General features: G+C 42.1%; 1 protein-coding gene across 1 annotated transcript in view; it reads left to right on the top strand.

The window, feature by feature from the left end:
* Positions 1–16,607, top strand: part of garnl3 (GTPase activating Rap/RanGAP domain like 3) — a 325,572-nt gene that overhangs the window by 295,439 nt on the left and 13,526 nt on the right. Inside the window, exon 22 of the mRNA XM_048613382.1 lies at positions 12,560–12,769. Coding sequence (XP_048469339.1) covers positions 12,560–12,769 — 210 coding nt within the window. The remainder of the gene's footprint in view (positions 1–12,559; positions 12,770–16,607) is intronic.

Raw genomic sequence — 16,607 nt, 5'->3', positions numbered from 1 at the left:
GAATGGGGGAGTAAGTGAGATTGGGAGAGTGGGTGAGATTGGGAGAGCGGGTGAGACTGGGGGAGTAAGTGAGAATGGGAGAGTGGGAGATTGGGAGAGCGGGTGAGATTGGGAGAGTGAGTGAGAGTGGGAGATTGGGAGAGTGGGTGAGAATGGGGGATGAGAAAGTGTTGGTGATGGGCGAATGGGTGTGGATGGACATAGTTGCTGGTTGGGTTTATAAACTAGTGGTCAAATTATATTTTTAAATAAACAGAAAGTAAATACGTTGAGTTGTATATATTTTGAGCACAAGTCACTTCTCCATGAAGGAGGCAGAGGGATGGAATAGTACTGTCCTGTGGCCATATGTTCGTGGATGTATATCAGCACACTGGAGGAAACCAGTTTTAGTTTGGGTATCAGAACGTGGTGTGTGTGCTTCAGCATTCCCATCCTGCAAAATATGACCAGTGCCCAGAGCAGGTAGGCTGCAGGATGAAAGGAAACAAAATCAAACAAGCAAAGAACAGGATGGAAAATGGGGATAGCCTTTCCAGTCTGAAATGATTGAACTCACCGTGGAGTTCAGAAGGCTTCAAAATGCTTAATCGAAAGCCTGAGGTGCTTACATTGAGTTTTACTGGAATAGTATAGCAGGCTAAGGACAGAGACGTCAGTGTGAGGATTAGAATGACAGGCCACTGGAAGCATGAGGCTGTACTTGCAGACAGTACAAAGGAGTTCCATACAACAACCACGTTTGGTTCCCCCATTGTGGAGGAGACTAGATAATAGCAGCAAATACAGTCAATGAAATTGAAAGAAGTAAACATCAATGGCTGCTTCAACTGGAAGGAGTATTTGGGGTCTTAGATTGTGAGGAGCAAGGCCTTAAAGTGCTGCCACCTGATAGCCTGATGCCACAATGTTGAGGGAATGGGACTGAAATGTTATTGGACAACAAGCTTATCCATTTTATACCTTGGACTGAGGTCTGGTGAATGACCAATGTTGGTGAGGGTGGGGGTTGAAGTTACAGTGTTGTTATTGAAGGAGAATCACAGCCATTATCACATCTCCACATTCAACACTAACCTAACAGAGTGACTGAAACTCCTAACACACCCTTCCAATGGATTGTTCACCTCACCTTGATGAGAATAGTGGCCGAGGCTTTATTTTCCCTTTATTCCTTTCTGGAGGCTTCGTTGGCCAGACGAGGGCAGTATTTAGTGTGATCCCTAATTGCCCCTGAACTGAGTTGCCTGCTTGGCAATTTCTGTGGGCAGTTATGAGCCAACCATGTTGTTGAGAGTCTGGAGTCACATATGAGCCAGAGCTGGTATGTGTTGTCCATGCTGCAGTACCACCAGCTAATGTGGAGTGTTGTCATCAATCTTGCTCTTTTAAAATAAACAAATGATGATGCAGTTAGCCTCCCTCTGTAACAAAAGGTCAAGACTTCAACAGAAATTTATGAAGCTCAAGTCTAAGTGTCCTTCCTAGCCCGAGGATCATGGAGAAAGAGGCCAGATAGCTTTTTAGCTACACTCAACAGCAGCTTCCTGATAACATTCACTCAATGGCTTAAAATTCCACCCATTGCTTGTGCTGGGGTTCGAACACAGGTTGTTAATTTTGGCCTCCTCAGTTAATACCCCAGTGACATTACCACCACACCATTATCTCCCCATGAATAGGCAGTGAACATAAAGCTCTGATAACAGAAGAAGTTTTTTAAATGTTGACACATTGAAACAAAAGTTTGTACAAGTCTTCACAACTGCCAGTGGGCTTATCATTGACAAAGCATTTTGTCCTTGGCAGTAACCATTTGCTAATAGGTATTAGAGACAAAAAAAACTGCACATGCTGAAATCCAAGGTAGACAAGGGGGCTGGAAGAACACAGCAGGCCAGGCAGCACTTGGAGGAAAGGAGCAGGCAAAGTCCTGAAGAAGGGTGGTACCCGAAACGTTGACTGCTCCTTTCCTCACTACTAAGTATTGTTCACTGTAGAGTAATCTAATAAAGAGTCTGTCAGCCTTCAGCCTTTTATTCAAATGGGGATGCTTTGTAATAGCACTGTGCTGATGCAGGAACTGCTGACTCTTAATGTTATTAAAGAGTCTGGATGTCTTGTATTCCATTTGAAGATTAAACTGCCTCAATTGTTCAGTTTTGCATGGAATTTGCATTCTCCCCAAGTCCCAGCTTCACAATGCTGCATCTTTGTCCACAGTTAAGACTCGTTCTGATGTTAAAATCAGTTCCTGAATGATTTGTGTAATTCGCCACAATAATAAGTACCGGAAAGAGAAGTGGGGGTTTTAGGGATTTTTAAAATCTTATTTTGCACAAGGATTACTTCGGGCAGTTGTATTTTTATTGCCTGTTGCATTCCTTAAAAATCACTAAAGTGTAATAACCTTAACCTTTGTCAGCCTGACAGCTCCTTTATACCATAATTGCTGAAACAAGGGAAAGCTCATGATGAGCAAATGGTTTTGTACTGAGTATCTATTCGCTCTGTAACTTAGCAGTCAACTGAGTTCAGGCATTATGAGGCTGCAGGGATTATGTGGGTTATAGCTGGACCATTTGCAAATCAGAAAACTCAGTAATTCCCACCAATATCAGCTCAGAAAGGCCGTGAACCTTTGATGATACTAATCTCCTCAGATGAATATCTAACATGCCCAACATGCCAAAGGAGTAGGTTCAGGATGGGAAAGTCTGGAATATTTTATTGTGATATTTTGGAAACTGGGTTCACTGCAAACCATTTCTATGTCCAGCAGGTTATAATTTAAACTGTTCCTCACTTAACAATGGCAGAGGTGTTATGTGACTACTGTTCACAATACCTTGCGCAGTCATTCACTGACACCCTGCCCACTCACACCCGCCTTGCACCTTGCCCACCTCACCCACCTGGCACCCTATACTCCTTAACTTGCCCTTTCACAATAGCTTTCAGAGTGCCTGCTGGACATTTTAACTGCAGAATGTAGCACTCCGTGCTGTGAAAGGGGACGTGGTTTTCACCCCAGGCCCCTGCTGCTGAGCTTGAGGATTCTCGGACAGGTTTGTAACAGGAGGCTCCTATCCAGGAATCACCAGCACGAGGTAAGTGGATCATCTTTAATCTGACCAGAGTCAGAAATTGGGTTTCTGCCTCTGGTCAGAATTTCTGGCCCAACATCTTAGCTCTGAAATTTGTCCAGGGATTTAATGTTCTCCACACTGAGTGGGAATGTGGGTGTCTTTAACAGTGGGTAACACTGGACCCATTGGGCAGAAAACCATCCAGATCAAGCACCAACGAAGCACTGAAGTGCTGACCCATAGGCTTCTCATGTGTGTCAAGCAGAGGGGTCCCGACTCCCTGAAGCTGCTGGAGCTGGTGGGGGTTGGAAGGAGCTAGATACAGCAATGACCATCCATATGAATATACATGCTAGGGACAGGAATTGTCCATGCAGCCCATTAAGCCTGCTCCATTTGACAAGACCATGGCTGATCTGCTTCTGGTTTCAACCCTACTTTCCTGTCATCCAGAGACCCAAGGAATGTCCTGGGGACTGAGGTTCAAATCCTGCCACAGTAGACAGTGGAATTTGAATTCAATAAAAATCTGGAATAAAGAGTCTAATGATGACCATGAATCCATTGTTGATTGTTCAGAAAACCCTTCTGGTTCATTAATGTCCTTTAGGGAAGGAAACTGCCATCCTTACCTGGTCTGGCCTACATGTGACTCCAGACTCACAGCAATGTGGATGACTGTTAACTGCCCTCTGGGCAATTAGGGATGGGCAATAAATGCTGTCCGAGCCCATGATGCCCTCATCCATGAGTGAATTTTTAAAAATTGTTGAGGTCCTTATCTCTGGAATTCCATCCTAAAACTCTCTGCCTCTCCACTTCTCTCTCCTCCATCAAGACCTTCCTCAACGGTCTACCCCTTTCAGCAAGCTGTTTGTCACCTGCCCTAATATTACTGTTAGCTTGATGGCAATCTTTCTGTGAAGCAGGTCAGGACACTTTATTATGTTTAAGACCCTATAGAAATGTGGATTAGTGTTGTATAATAAAGAGTGTGCATTCTTTCCTTTCATCTGTTAATCAAAAAAAAACACCTACTGTGACTCCTTCCGAACTCATCTTTATTAGACATCTACAGTATTCAGCAATCAGCTTTCGTCATCAATGGAACTCCGCAAGAGATATAAATTGATTAGAGGAATGTCAACCTCTTGCTTCGGTACCTGATCTGAATGTCACTGAATAGAGGAAATATTTTGATCACATGTTAGAAAAGATTAAAAAATGACACGAATTTTGAAGGCAGAAATTCAATCTGTTAAACAGTTTGAGCGTTCTTGTTGTGATCTATTATAATCATCATCTACTTGATTAAATTACTATCTTTTAACTCCCTGCCAGCCACCCATTATTCTGTGTATAATCCAGGAGTACTACAGCTCTGCAGTAAAAGTTATGTTGATCAGAAAGCCATCTTTTTTGATCACGTGAAGCAACTTATGAGGCATATTTACATGCGAGAGCTTCTATTGAGCAAGGCCCAGCTGGGCTCTGGCTATGTTAAGGAATGGGCAGGTATCAGGCTTTTGATTACTTCTGTGGGGCCTGAAAGAGCATTAATGCTTCCCCCAGTACCCCTCAAAAGCCATTTCAAAAATGCATTTTGATACATTTTCCTAAGCAGAAATACAGCAGGGGAGACATGAGGAAAAACTTTACTGCATGCAATGAGTCCCAATACTTTGGAGCTCACTGTCTTTAAGGGTGGTGGAAGCAGAGACAATGAGTTATGTCAAAAGCAAATTGGACTTAAGGGAAATCAACTGGTAGCATCTACTAGGAAATGGGACTGATTGGATTGCTTTACAGACAGATAACAGTGACTCAATGGGCTGAATGGCCTCCATCAATGCAGTACTGACTCTGACCATGTGACTGGATAGACTCAAGCCCCACTTCTATCAGATGTACTGTGCTCTGTAAGATTCTAGTCTGGGGGTCACAGGTTACCTCAAAGGAGAGGCGTTGGTTTTAAAGCAGTTTTTAAAATATATTCCACTTTACGTGCGGTATGCCAAATAGACTGGAAAGACTTGCATCCCATAACTGATAAGAGCAATGGCCTGGTCCCAGATTGGACAAGTGGGTGAATGAACAGATATCCGTGGTCGGGGGTGTTACTTTCATTTATTCTCATCTTCCTCAGCTAACCAGAGTGTTAGGCCAGAGCCAGCACTTATTCACGTCAAGAAACCTCGTTTATATGAAGATACTTTTCCTCTCCAAGTCCCATCATTTACGTTATTTCTGGTAGACATACATCCATGATTTATTAAAGGATCCATTAACAAGGGACAGATATTCAAGGTACACAGAACCTCTGAGTCCAGTGCCACAGCTCTTCACCTTGTGATCAACCATGTAAAGGGGTGAATCTCTTAAGGACACATGAAGTTGCAGAGATTTCCTACAAAGAGATTCCTTCGAAGTCTCCATATGTTCAAGTTCAGCATTCCAGACAGACGAGGCTGACAAATCTCCAGTAAGTTTCAATAGGGCCCTTTTTTTTAAATTCACTCGAGGGATGTGGACGCTGCTGGCAGAGCAGCATTCATTGCCCATCCCTAGATGCCCCATGAGAAGGTGGTGGTGAGCTGCCTTCTTGAATTGCTGCCATCCACTTGCTGTAGGTTGACCCACAATGACCTTAGGGAGGGAATTCCAGGATTTTGACCCAGCGACAGTGAACAAGTAGCAATATATTGGCATGTCAGGATGGTGAGTGTCTTGGAGGGAAACTTGAAGGTGGTGGTGTCCCTATATATCTACTGCCCTTGTCCTTCTAGATGGAAGTGGCCATGGGGTTTGGAAGGTGCTGTCTGAAGATCTTTGGTGAATTTCTGCAGTGCATCTTGTAGATAGTACACACTGCTGTAACTGAGTATTGGTGATGGAGGGAGTGGATGTTTGTGGATGTGGTGCCAATCAAGTGGGCTGCTTTGTCCTGGATGGTGTCAAGCTTCCTGAGTGTTGTTGGAGCTACACTCATCCAGGCAAGCGGGGAGTATTCCATCACACTCCTGACTTGTGCCATGTAGATAGTGTTCAGGCTTTGAGGAGTAAGGAGGTGAGTTACTCATTGCAGTATTCTTAGCTTCTGGCCTCCTCTGTAGCCAGTGTGTTTATATAGTGAATACACTTGGGGTTTTTGCTTAATGGTAACCTCAAAGATGTTGATAGAGGGGGATTCAATGATGGTGACACCATTGAATATCACCACGCAAGGGTCAGTGATTAGCTGGTCTCTTATTGGAGATGATCACTTCCTGGCATTTGTATGGCGTGAATGTTACTTGCTACATGTCAGCCCAAGCCTGGATATTGTCCAGATCTTGTTGCATTTGAACACAGACTGCTTCAGTATTGGAGAATGGAGGGGAATCTAAATCTGAGAAGCAATCTGAATGGCTAAAGCTGAGGATTCATGGGAAAAAAAAAGCATTGAGGAATGAGGTCAGAAGGTTGCAAAAGCCATTCCTCCATCCGAGGGCCAAGCATGCCCTTTCTCAGAGATAACAAGTACAGCGTGGGACTGGTAACACAATGCCCCATACTTGTGTGCGGTTAGGCCTGGCAGGCACCAACTTGGCATTAGGCCTGGGTTCATGCCAAGAAGATCTTTGAACTGTTGTTAGGCCAGAGACAAAGGAAGATTTTTTTTAACCCTGGACCCAACTGCATTATACTTGACCTGGGAATAATTGACTACAACGGTCAGCATTTAAAACTGAAAGCCTTTTCATTCCTCTGCAATCAGCACCACCGGGACAGTTCATCAAAAAGTGTAAGGTAAAAATAAAAATCTCGGTTTTGTTTTGAGAAGCGCTGAAGAGACCGTGTGTTTGGTTATGAATCTGTCAGTGACTGGTCCTTGCTACATTGAATGTCAGAGGGCAGCAGCAGCTTTGAGCACTGTGGTTACTAAATTCAAAAATCAATTTCCCCGACATTTTAACATGACATTTGAATCTATAGACTTGTAGCTCAGGCTGTCTCTCAGCAGTGTCCAGGAGATTCATTTATGTGACGATTGCTTCTAACATTTACGATGGGATCCTCGATTAGTTTGATGACCTCAGAATAGCCCCAGTGAAAAAGCTGCAAACCTGCCATCTGGGTCTTCAATATCTTACTGTTCTGGATAAGACTAAAGCAATATTAGAAGCTTGTTGCAGTCCCTTTATGAATGGGCTGGCAGCCTGCATTGTTATCTAATCAGCATTAACAGCAACTTGTGGAAGTACAGGCCTCTATAAATATATAGTAAAGTTGCTACAATCCTATTGAACCATAGGGCTATGCACTCTCTATTAAAGAGAGAGACAACTGGCGATTGTTTAAGCTGAGTGTTACCACCCCTCAGGTGAGGGAAGATGTTGAGAAGCAAGTCCTTTGTATAACCTCAGCTGGTATAGGGATTGAAGCCACAGTTTTAGCATCATACTGCATCACAAAGCAGCTGTCCAGCCAAGTGAGCTGGCCAACCCTGCATTTTACGTAAGGAGGGAATGGGTCATTCACCTCCTTGTGCCTATTTCCCCATTTATTTAGACCATGACTAATCTACAGCATTGCTTCATTCACCAGCTGTTGCTTTGTATCACTCAATAACCTTCCTCAATGAAAGTATATTGTAGACTGTACATCCCAACAATTCGTTCGTCAAATCAAGCCACATGTTCCTACAGCTGTTCATAATAGACTGACTTCAAACCATACTCAACCAATCCGCCCTTGTGAAACTCAAAACCAAATATCTGCTGTTAGATGTGATTCTACAGCTGGACTGCGCTTACTGACCAATCTGATTGTGCTAACAGCTAAATTAATAACTAATTTAAAATAATTATTCATAGACTCATTGTGAAGGTCCTGTACTCTGCAGACAAAAACAGTGTGTTCAAGTCTTGCAGCATTTCTGAAGAATCCAGCAGCTTGGGGAACCGATAATTCCCCGTCACTTTCTTCATGGTAATGCCTCTGCCTTTCAGAGTCAACTTGCTGACCAAGCCTCGGTGGGAGAAATTGTGATTGTGACATTTTTGCATTTATTCTGATGAACCCAACATAGTTTTATCCTTCAAGATTCAATATAATTCTGGTGAAACTTCACTGCATCATCTGCGGATCCAGTGTATCTTTTCTGAGATGCAGTGATCAGAACTTAATCCTGCACTCCAGATGAGATCTCATCAATGCTCGGGACAGATATATCACTCCTCAATTTTCCATTGAAACCTCCCTTGCGATAAAAGCTGACAGTCTGTTCGTTTTGTTGATGTTTTGAACCAGAGCTGCATGGAATCCATGCAGCTGGACACACAAATTCCTTTGACCCTCCATAACCGCTCACTCTTAAGAAGCAATTCTAGTTTGTCTCTTGAAAATCTCACAGGTTCATGCGTTGAGCTCCAGCTTCCATACGTGTGTCCACTCTAGACTCATAGTTAGCTGGTATTCTGAGAATGACTGAGACCTTTCATCCTACTGGCACTCATCCTTCTGAAAACCAAATCCTGCCAATGTTACACTGAAGCACTTCATTGTTGCTCGAACTAACTGAGTTCCTCACCTCTATTCCATCTGTATCTTTAGAACTTAGTATTTTCTATTTTAAAATAAAACTCCCTTTGAACTGTGCATCAAGTTCATTGGTGATGCAGTAAAAATATTTTAGGGTTTGGTGAATTGCCTTGATCTGTACTATCGAACATCTTTGAGGGGTTTCCCTCACTGATGGAAAATCCCACCAGCCCATTCCTAAAGCTGTTTTATATGAGCCTCAGGAAATAATCCTGTAAAGGGATTTAATACAAAAACAATTCTTTCAAACAGATCGTGAGCCTACTCATGGTCTTATCCTCACATACCACTATTTATTACTGGTTTCATCAGAATTCAATCTCGCGTGTTAATATTGATCATTAGCTCAGTTGGCTGGACAGCTGGTTCGTGAGGTGGAGTGATGCCAACATTGGGTTCAATTCTTGTACTGGCTGAGGTTACCTTGAGGACCTTCATGTTGAGAAATTCCAGACTGTCAAGAAGTGTTGCTGTGGGAAGTACATCTTCACAATGTGAGATAATAGGGGAGGTCATGCAGATAATGAAAACTCTCCCTATTGTCACAGGCTTATTAATGGAAATAGCAAAATTCTAAGCCAATTGGATCACCTCATGTATTCATGTGACTAGGAGTCAATAAGGTGAAATAGTGGGGGACATTAGTCAAAATGTCTGTTGGTTTTGACATTTTGTTTACAATTTCATATGACTTATAGGAAAGCAGTTCGTTGGCGTAAAAGACGATAATAATCAGCATCAGATCAATCCTGTCTTCAAATGAGCATCAGGGCTCTTTTTCATTATGATAAGAAAAAGATTTGGAGTGTAAAAAAAAGTTAGTCCAGAGGTTAATATCCAAAAAAATGGAACTCATTTGTGTTTCTGACACAATGGCACGGCTTTCAATTTCTGCAAACAGGTGAGTTCGCAGTGGGTTAAAATCTCCTCATTAACATATCGAAAACATTCAATTGAGCCAACTTAATTATAATTTACAGAAATAACATCGGTAAGGATGTTCCACTGTTATAGTTATGTTAATCTAAGACAACTCTGTTTCACAATGTTGTCCGTGATTTAAACAAAACCAGGTTTAGCAAGAATTTACTTTTCAGAATACACTTCCAATTAAAACTGACGATTACTGGGTAGAGAAAAGATTGATGCATCCCTAACTCAAATTGTTTCAGCAAATAGGAGTCTGACCATTCATTCTTCTCCCCAGTTAGCATAACACGTTGCAGTATGTGTCAGCCCAGAAGCTTTCTGTTGATTTTCCATTCATACTTGTACGTTACAAACTGACTCCATCTTAAAGTCATTCTTAAAGCTTTTTATTTGGAGTTGTTTTGGTCTTGTCATCGCAGCAACAGAACACCTACACCCTTCAGTCACTGCAAGCTCTTGACTTGCTTGAGATTTTTCAATGAGGGTCGTAAGTAGGATTATATAACAGAGCTTTTAGATTCCACTTATTATTACGAAAAATGATTGTTTTCAAGTGATATGATTCAAGAGTTTGAATTCATTGAGAGCAAACCAAATGCGAAGCTGAAAGGTTTTTGTGAAAATGCAAAATGGGGGGAGGGGGAGATATCGAGCTTTGATGGGGAGGGAATCTGCTGCCTGTTCAATCAACCCTCCTATCAATTAAAATCTGCACATTCACAACTGTAACTATTTCATAAGGTAAAGAATTCTGTGATTCCACATTGTGTAGCCTTACAATGTGTACAGACACACACTCAAATGTGCACACACATTATGATCTACACTGTCAGTTCAGATGCTTGTGATATTTCACACAAATTAAAAGTGTTTCGACTCCTTCCTTGGAATAATAACATCCCTATGTCCGGTACCTATTCAGTAATTACACCCGCATGGCAAAGGTCAGAGATACTGAACATTGGCAAATACAAGCATTTGCCTCCATGGGGACAATCAATGCTACCTGTGCCTGAGCAACAGCTCTGGATTTCCCTGCCTAACCCTCTCTGCCCACCTTTCCCCGTTTAAGAATATCCTTAAAACTATCTCTTTGGCCAAACATTTGGTCATCTGTCCAAATGTGGCCCAGTGTCAAATTTTGCTGTATCATGCTCCTGTGAAACATCTTGGGACATTTTGTTATGTCAAGGATGCATAAATACATTATTCCTTAAACAACAGTGATTTTACAGAAAATACTGCAAACTATTGGCAGGGTTGTGTCGTACATTTGACATTTTTGTTGGAAGTGCGATAGCGGCTGATTATACTCACTCACTTCTTGCTCAGAATAGCTAGGATATCACAGGTAGTCGTGGTGGTTAAATATTTTGTGCCTTTGCAGTCGCAGGTTAGAAATCTCAGTTGTTGAGCTGCCAGGCAGACAATGTCACTAACTGAATCATTTTTCCAGGGCCTTCCCTCCTAATGCAGAGTCTCACTTGCTGGGAGTCTGTATGGTGGGGTTTGGCTTGTCTGCTCCTGTTAAACCATATTCCATCAGATTTGCTGAATTCACACTAATGGATGGTGCCTTAGGTGAGAGATTACAGCCTGACACATTTACTAGTGGCAGCCAATCTTCCCCTAGTCGCTGATTCATAGAATAACTCTATTATGGTAACTATTCCTAAAATAGTCCCACGCACTATAAGTTCATGACTCCAATGACAATAAAAGTTTAAAAAGGGGCTAGCAAAATTAAATTCTGGTTAACTGGGTATTATACATGCATGACTTAATGAGGAGAATTGTTGAATATGAGTATTAATGGGCATCAGCAAGACAAAGTGCAATTAAATACTCAGCCTCAGTATGGTTAATAACACTCAGCCTGTGGATAATTGCAGACCTGTCCTGTCTCTGTGGAAATGATGTGCTGGCTCCAACATGCCATCTTCTGGTTTATGTCCTTACCTGATGCTGATTATTTCTGAGCTGTTTGGCAGGAGAGAAGCTGAAACCTGTTCTGAGTGGGCACAATGCCTTTCTATGAATATTAGCACCCCCTGTGTTGTTAATACTTACATTATCTTGGAATTGCAGTGTCACTGAGAAACATGATGACTAACTCTTCAAGGACTTCATGTTTAAAATCTCGCTGACCATTAAGATCATCATGCATTTTAAGATTATTGATGTGATTATTGTTGTTAAGAGTCTGTTCGATACAGGGTCCCCCAATTTTCTTTATTACTGAGTGCAAGAAGATATTCAGATCTATGTCTTTACACTGTCAGAATGATTGTTAAGATTCCAGATTGTGATGTTTTATATATATCCTCAATATGGTACACAACACACCTTCCATCAGGAGTGACTTTCATTTTCATATGATTAAAAGGAACCTATTTGGCCTATGGTGCTGTGGGTCAGCTCCCTGAAAAATTTGTAGATTAGTTCACTTGCATGGTGGTTGTCCAGAGGCTGCAAATCGTTTCATTACAAATATCTGTCCAATTCCCTTTTGAATATCTACTTCTACCACCACAACAATCCAGAAACGGTTATTTTGGAGTATTCGGTTAATTTGACGCGGATGATTTTATTAACATAAATTAATTCTAAATGCCATAGGTAGTTCGTTACTAACAATGACACCATGTCGGTAGATTATTTTATTTTATTTGGTTATGACATTCTGTAACAGTTAAGAGACAAGATGAGGAGAAATTTCTTCACCCAGAGAGTGGAATTCTCGGGCACAGAAAGCGATTGAGGACAAAACATTGAATATTTTCAAAAAGGAATCGGGGTATTGTTCTGAGGAGTAAAAGGATCAAAGAGTATGAGCAGAAAGCAGTAACAGGGGTCTGAGTTGGTTGAATGATGAAACGGGCTGAATGGCCTACTCCAATTTTCTATGTTTCTATGTTTAATGGGTGGTTGCTAACAATGTTGTGTTATATTTTAAGGTGAAATTCAGTGGAAGCACATTTATAAGATTCCTCTCAGTAACCTTGTTGGAAGAAGCATTGAGCGGCCTCTGAAGTCACCTCTGGTTGCCAAGGTCATTACCACGCCAACATCGAGTGGAATTGCAGCGATGCCTGTAACTCACTCACTTTCACTTTCTCGCATGGAGATCAAAGAGATTGCATGCAGAACACGCAAAGAGTTACTGGGTAAGGGTTGTTCCTGAATGACAAACTGCAGCTCCCCTGCGGTGCTGAAAGCCACTTGACAAGTCGGATTTGACACATTGAATTTCCCAACTTGTCTTATCTGCGCCTGGCGCCTCCCCCAGATTTTGGAGCAGCTGTTAAGTGAGGAATTATAAAGAAGATGCAGTGCTGTTTCAAAATCAGATTTCTGATAAGGTCATGGTGGAGATCAGAAACACAACAGAACACGATAACTTATTGGCTACTTTGCATGGTTAGTCTGAGCGGACCCGAGGACTGGTGCTTTAGCAGGGGCTGGAGGTTACTCATTTCAGTTTCCACTACAATTCTACTCAATTAAAACAAACACTCTGCTGGTGTCTTTGCAGTTGGTTTTTTAGCTTTTAAATCCAGATTTTCTTTCTCTTTCTTTGTCTCTTTCTGGTTCTGAATCTCTCACTCAACCTCTTTATCCCTTTCTCTGTGACTTTCTCTTCTCATTCACCTCTCCTTTCCCTTCTTCCCTCTCCTATCTCTCTGTTCGTTCTCATTTTTCAATCTTCTCTTTCCTTTTGGCTTTTTCTTCCACTTGCACTGTCTGTTTGAGTGTGTCCCCCTCTCTGTCCTCTTCTAATTTGCCCTTTCTCTGTTATTCTCTGTTTTATCCCTCCATCTCTTTATTTCTCTCTTTTTTTCACTGGCTTTCCTTGATGTACACCTCTCACTATTTTGACCTCCTTTCCCCTTTTCTTTCTCTTCGTCTCCTCCTGAACTCTCTCTCTCTAATTTGCCCTCTCTCTTCTTTCTGCCCATCTTTCCTCCATCACCTCTTTCTGCTTTGATTTCACTCTTTCTTCTCTCTTGTCTCTTTTCGCTGTCTTTCCTCGCTGTATCTATTTTGACCTCCCCCTTTTTTCCTGCCCTCTCCCAGGTCTCTCCCCTAACCCCTTACTTGAGTCTTGATTAGCCAAAAGAACAACCAGGATTCCTCTTTGTAAAAAGAGCAACAGGGTGGGTCAGTGGTTAGCACTGCTACGTCACAGCGCGAGGGACATAGGTTTGATTCCACACTCAGGTAACTGCCTGTGTGGAGTTTGCACATCCTCCCCGTGTCTGTGTTGGTTTCCTCTGGCTGCTCTGGTTTCCTCCCACTATCCAAAGATGTGCAGGTTAAGGGGATTGGCCGTGTTAAATTGACCATAGTGTCCAGGGATGTGTAAATTAGGAGGAGCAGCCATGGGAAATGCAGGGTTACCCAGTAGGGGGTGGGTCTGGGTGGAATGCTCCTCAAAGGGTTGGCATTGACTCGATAGGCTGAATGGCCTCCTTCTACACTGTAGGGCTTCTATGAAAAGCAATATTGATTGCTGGGGCAATTTTTTTTAACAGGTTTGGCCGCAGTGCAGCTCTTGAAAAGGTAGTTAGAAGTTAGCCATTATTTTAATGAAGCAAATATCAGAGAGCTCAAATAACGTGCCATACAATTCCTTCTTCTTTCTCTGTGGTTAGCAGTACAAATTGATGAAAATAACTATAAATTGTAGTATGCTGCAAAGGGAGATTTAATTCAACAGACCTTAACTGTGCTTTTCGAATAAGCAGATTATATGTCAAGAAGATGAAGCTGAAACCTAAAACTTAAGAAAATATTAGACTGACCAGAATCTTCCTTCTTCACGAAGTACCCTGCAGAGGAACGAATGGGTGCAATTGTCCCTCCACGTTGTCCCTCAACTGGAGTTTTGGCTCCATTGCCCTGGCAATGAACTTCATTCAAAATCAGCCTCTGATCAAAGGCACACTTTAGATTATTTTAAATTGTTTTAATTTGCTGAGAGAATGACGACAGTGCACCAATCTCATGAGCGAATGGTCATCTATTGTTCTTTCAACGTAATCTTAAATTTTAAAATCACAGGTGGGAGCTAGAGTGATTTTAAAAAATTGTTTATTGCTCATTATCAACAATCAACTGATTTTCAGCTATATTCATCAAACTGCATACAGTGACTATTAAATAGATCAAGGAATTTTGTTTTAAGAGTAAATAACTTTTTAAAACATTTAATTCTGTGCAGTCACCTATTTGTGCTGATTCATGGATGATTTAACGTGATGAGTCTCACTTAAACAGCTCTTGAAAAAATAAAGATAGGTCTCAAAGCTAATGCAATTTTGTGCCCAAAAAGGCTACTGGCGCTCCAGTTGAGTTCAGTGGATGGTACAGTGTCTGCACAGTGAGTCCTCACTCAAAGTCAGTCTGCTGAAAGTCATTCCACTTTAAGGTCATTAATCAATTAGTTGCAAAATATCTATTTAACATTGCCAGTTTCATTCTAAGTGTTGTTGGTTACAAACGTTCTCTTTGTGGATTGCATTCTCAGATGATCCTTTCCCCATTCTCCCCCCAAACTCAGCACTTCCGTTTTAGCCCTCAGACGACCCCCTACCACTGATACCCTGGCTGACAACGTTTACTCTCCCGAGCCCCCTTGCCTTTGCCCTGGGGTTCAGCTGTCTCCCAGGCCTTGTTCCCCAGCTTTGCTTCTTCCCTGGGCATCATTCCACAGCCTTACACTGCAGCTTTACCTTTTCCCCTTGAGCCTTGTCTCCTGCCCTCTGCCCTTCTCTCCAGAGCTTATCCAGGCTGCAGGCTGCACTCCTGAACTCCCTCTTTTATCATCTTTTCCATCTAGTGACAGACAGAGGTCAGTGCTGGTACTCCCAGGATTTCAGCTGTTACCTGCACTGATCAACTTCTGCCACTGGATGGAGCCTGGTAAAACTGAATGTACAGAACTACATGGTTTGTGTATGTTTTCATTACGTTGTATGTGTATTTTTTACATTTAGCGATATATTTTGTTTTGGAAGTTATTTCAGCTAAAAATGCACAGTTTCACACAAGTACAGTGCAATATTTCAACTTGTGCACTGTTTTTCTGAACGAGAAATGTCCAAAAGAACCTAACTCTGGCTTTAACACTGTGTCCAATGGGAACAAATGATTCACTTAATGTCGTTTCATTTGAAATCACAATTTTCAGAAATGCAACCCAGCTTCAAATGAGGGCTTATTGTTGCTAAAGCAGCTCTGGCCCACAATGTTTTGGCTGAACATTGGATATTCATTCTTTGGCCTTTCTCAAAATGCAGAACACAGAAGTTATTCACTCAAAGATAGTAAGAACTGCTGATGCTGGAGTCTGAGATAACAAGGTGTGGAGCTGGAGAAACACAGCAGGCCAGGCAGCATCACAGGAGCAGGAAAGCTGACGTTTCAGGTCGGGACCCTTCCTTAGAAACTGGGGAGAAGAAGAGGGCTTTGAAATAAATAGAAAGAGGAGGGGACGGTGATAGAAGGTGGATAATGGAGCAGATAGGTGGGAGGGAAGACGGACAGGTCAAGGAGGTGGGGATGAGGCTAGTAGGTAGGAAGTGGGGGTGGGGGTTGGTCAGTGAGGTGGGAGGAGTGGGTAGGTGGGAGGGAAGATGGACAGGTCAAGGAGGCAGGGATGAAGCTAGTAAAGATGAGTATAGGTAGGTAGTGGTGGGGATTGTTCAGTACTGCAGTAAATTCAGACATAGAATGTAATGTTGTTTTGCTTTGAGAGACTTTTCATCCATAAAGGGAATTGTAGATTTGACTAAATGTATCAGCAAGAATGTGGTCATGGACTCAAAATGTTACACAAAGTGAAGTGTTAGTGCACAGAAAGGAGATTTAATAGTGCCAATGTATATTGTTGTTCTAAATTGAAAATCTGCACCAAAGAAGATCCCATAAGCAACAGTCAGATGAAGGACCACATGTAGGGTCTTGATGGTAATGACTGAGAGATAAATGTTGCCCAGATAT

This window comes from Rhincodon typus, chromosome 28 (genome assembly GCF_021869965.1).
Source record: "Rhincodon typus isolate 14 chromosome 28, sRhiTyp1.1, whole genome shotgun sequence".
Taxonomy (NCBI): Eukaryota; Metazoa; Chordata; class Chondrichthyes; order Orectolobiformes; family Rhincodontidae; genus Rhincodon; species Rhincodon typus.
This window is presented reverse-complemented; position numbering and strand designations above follow the sequence as displayed.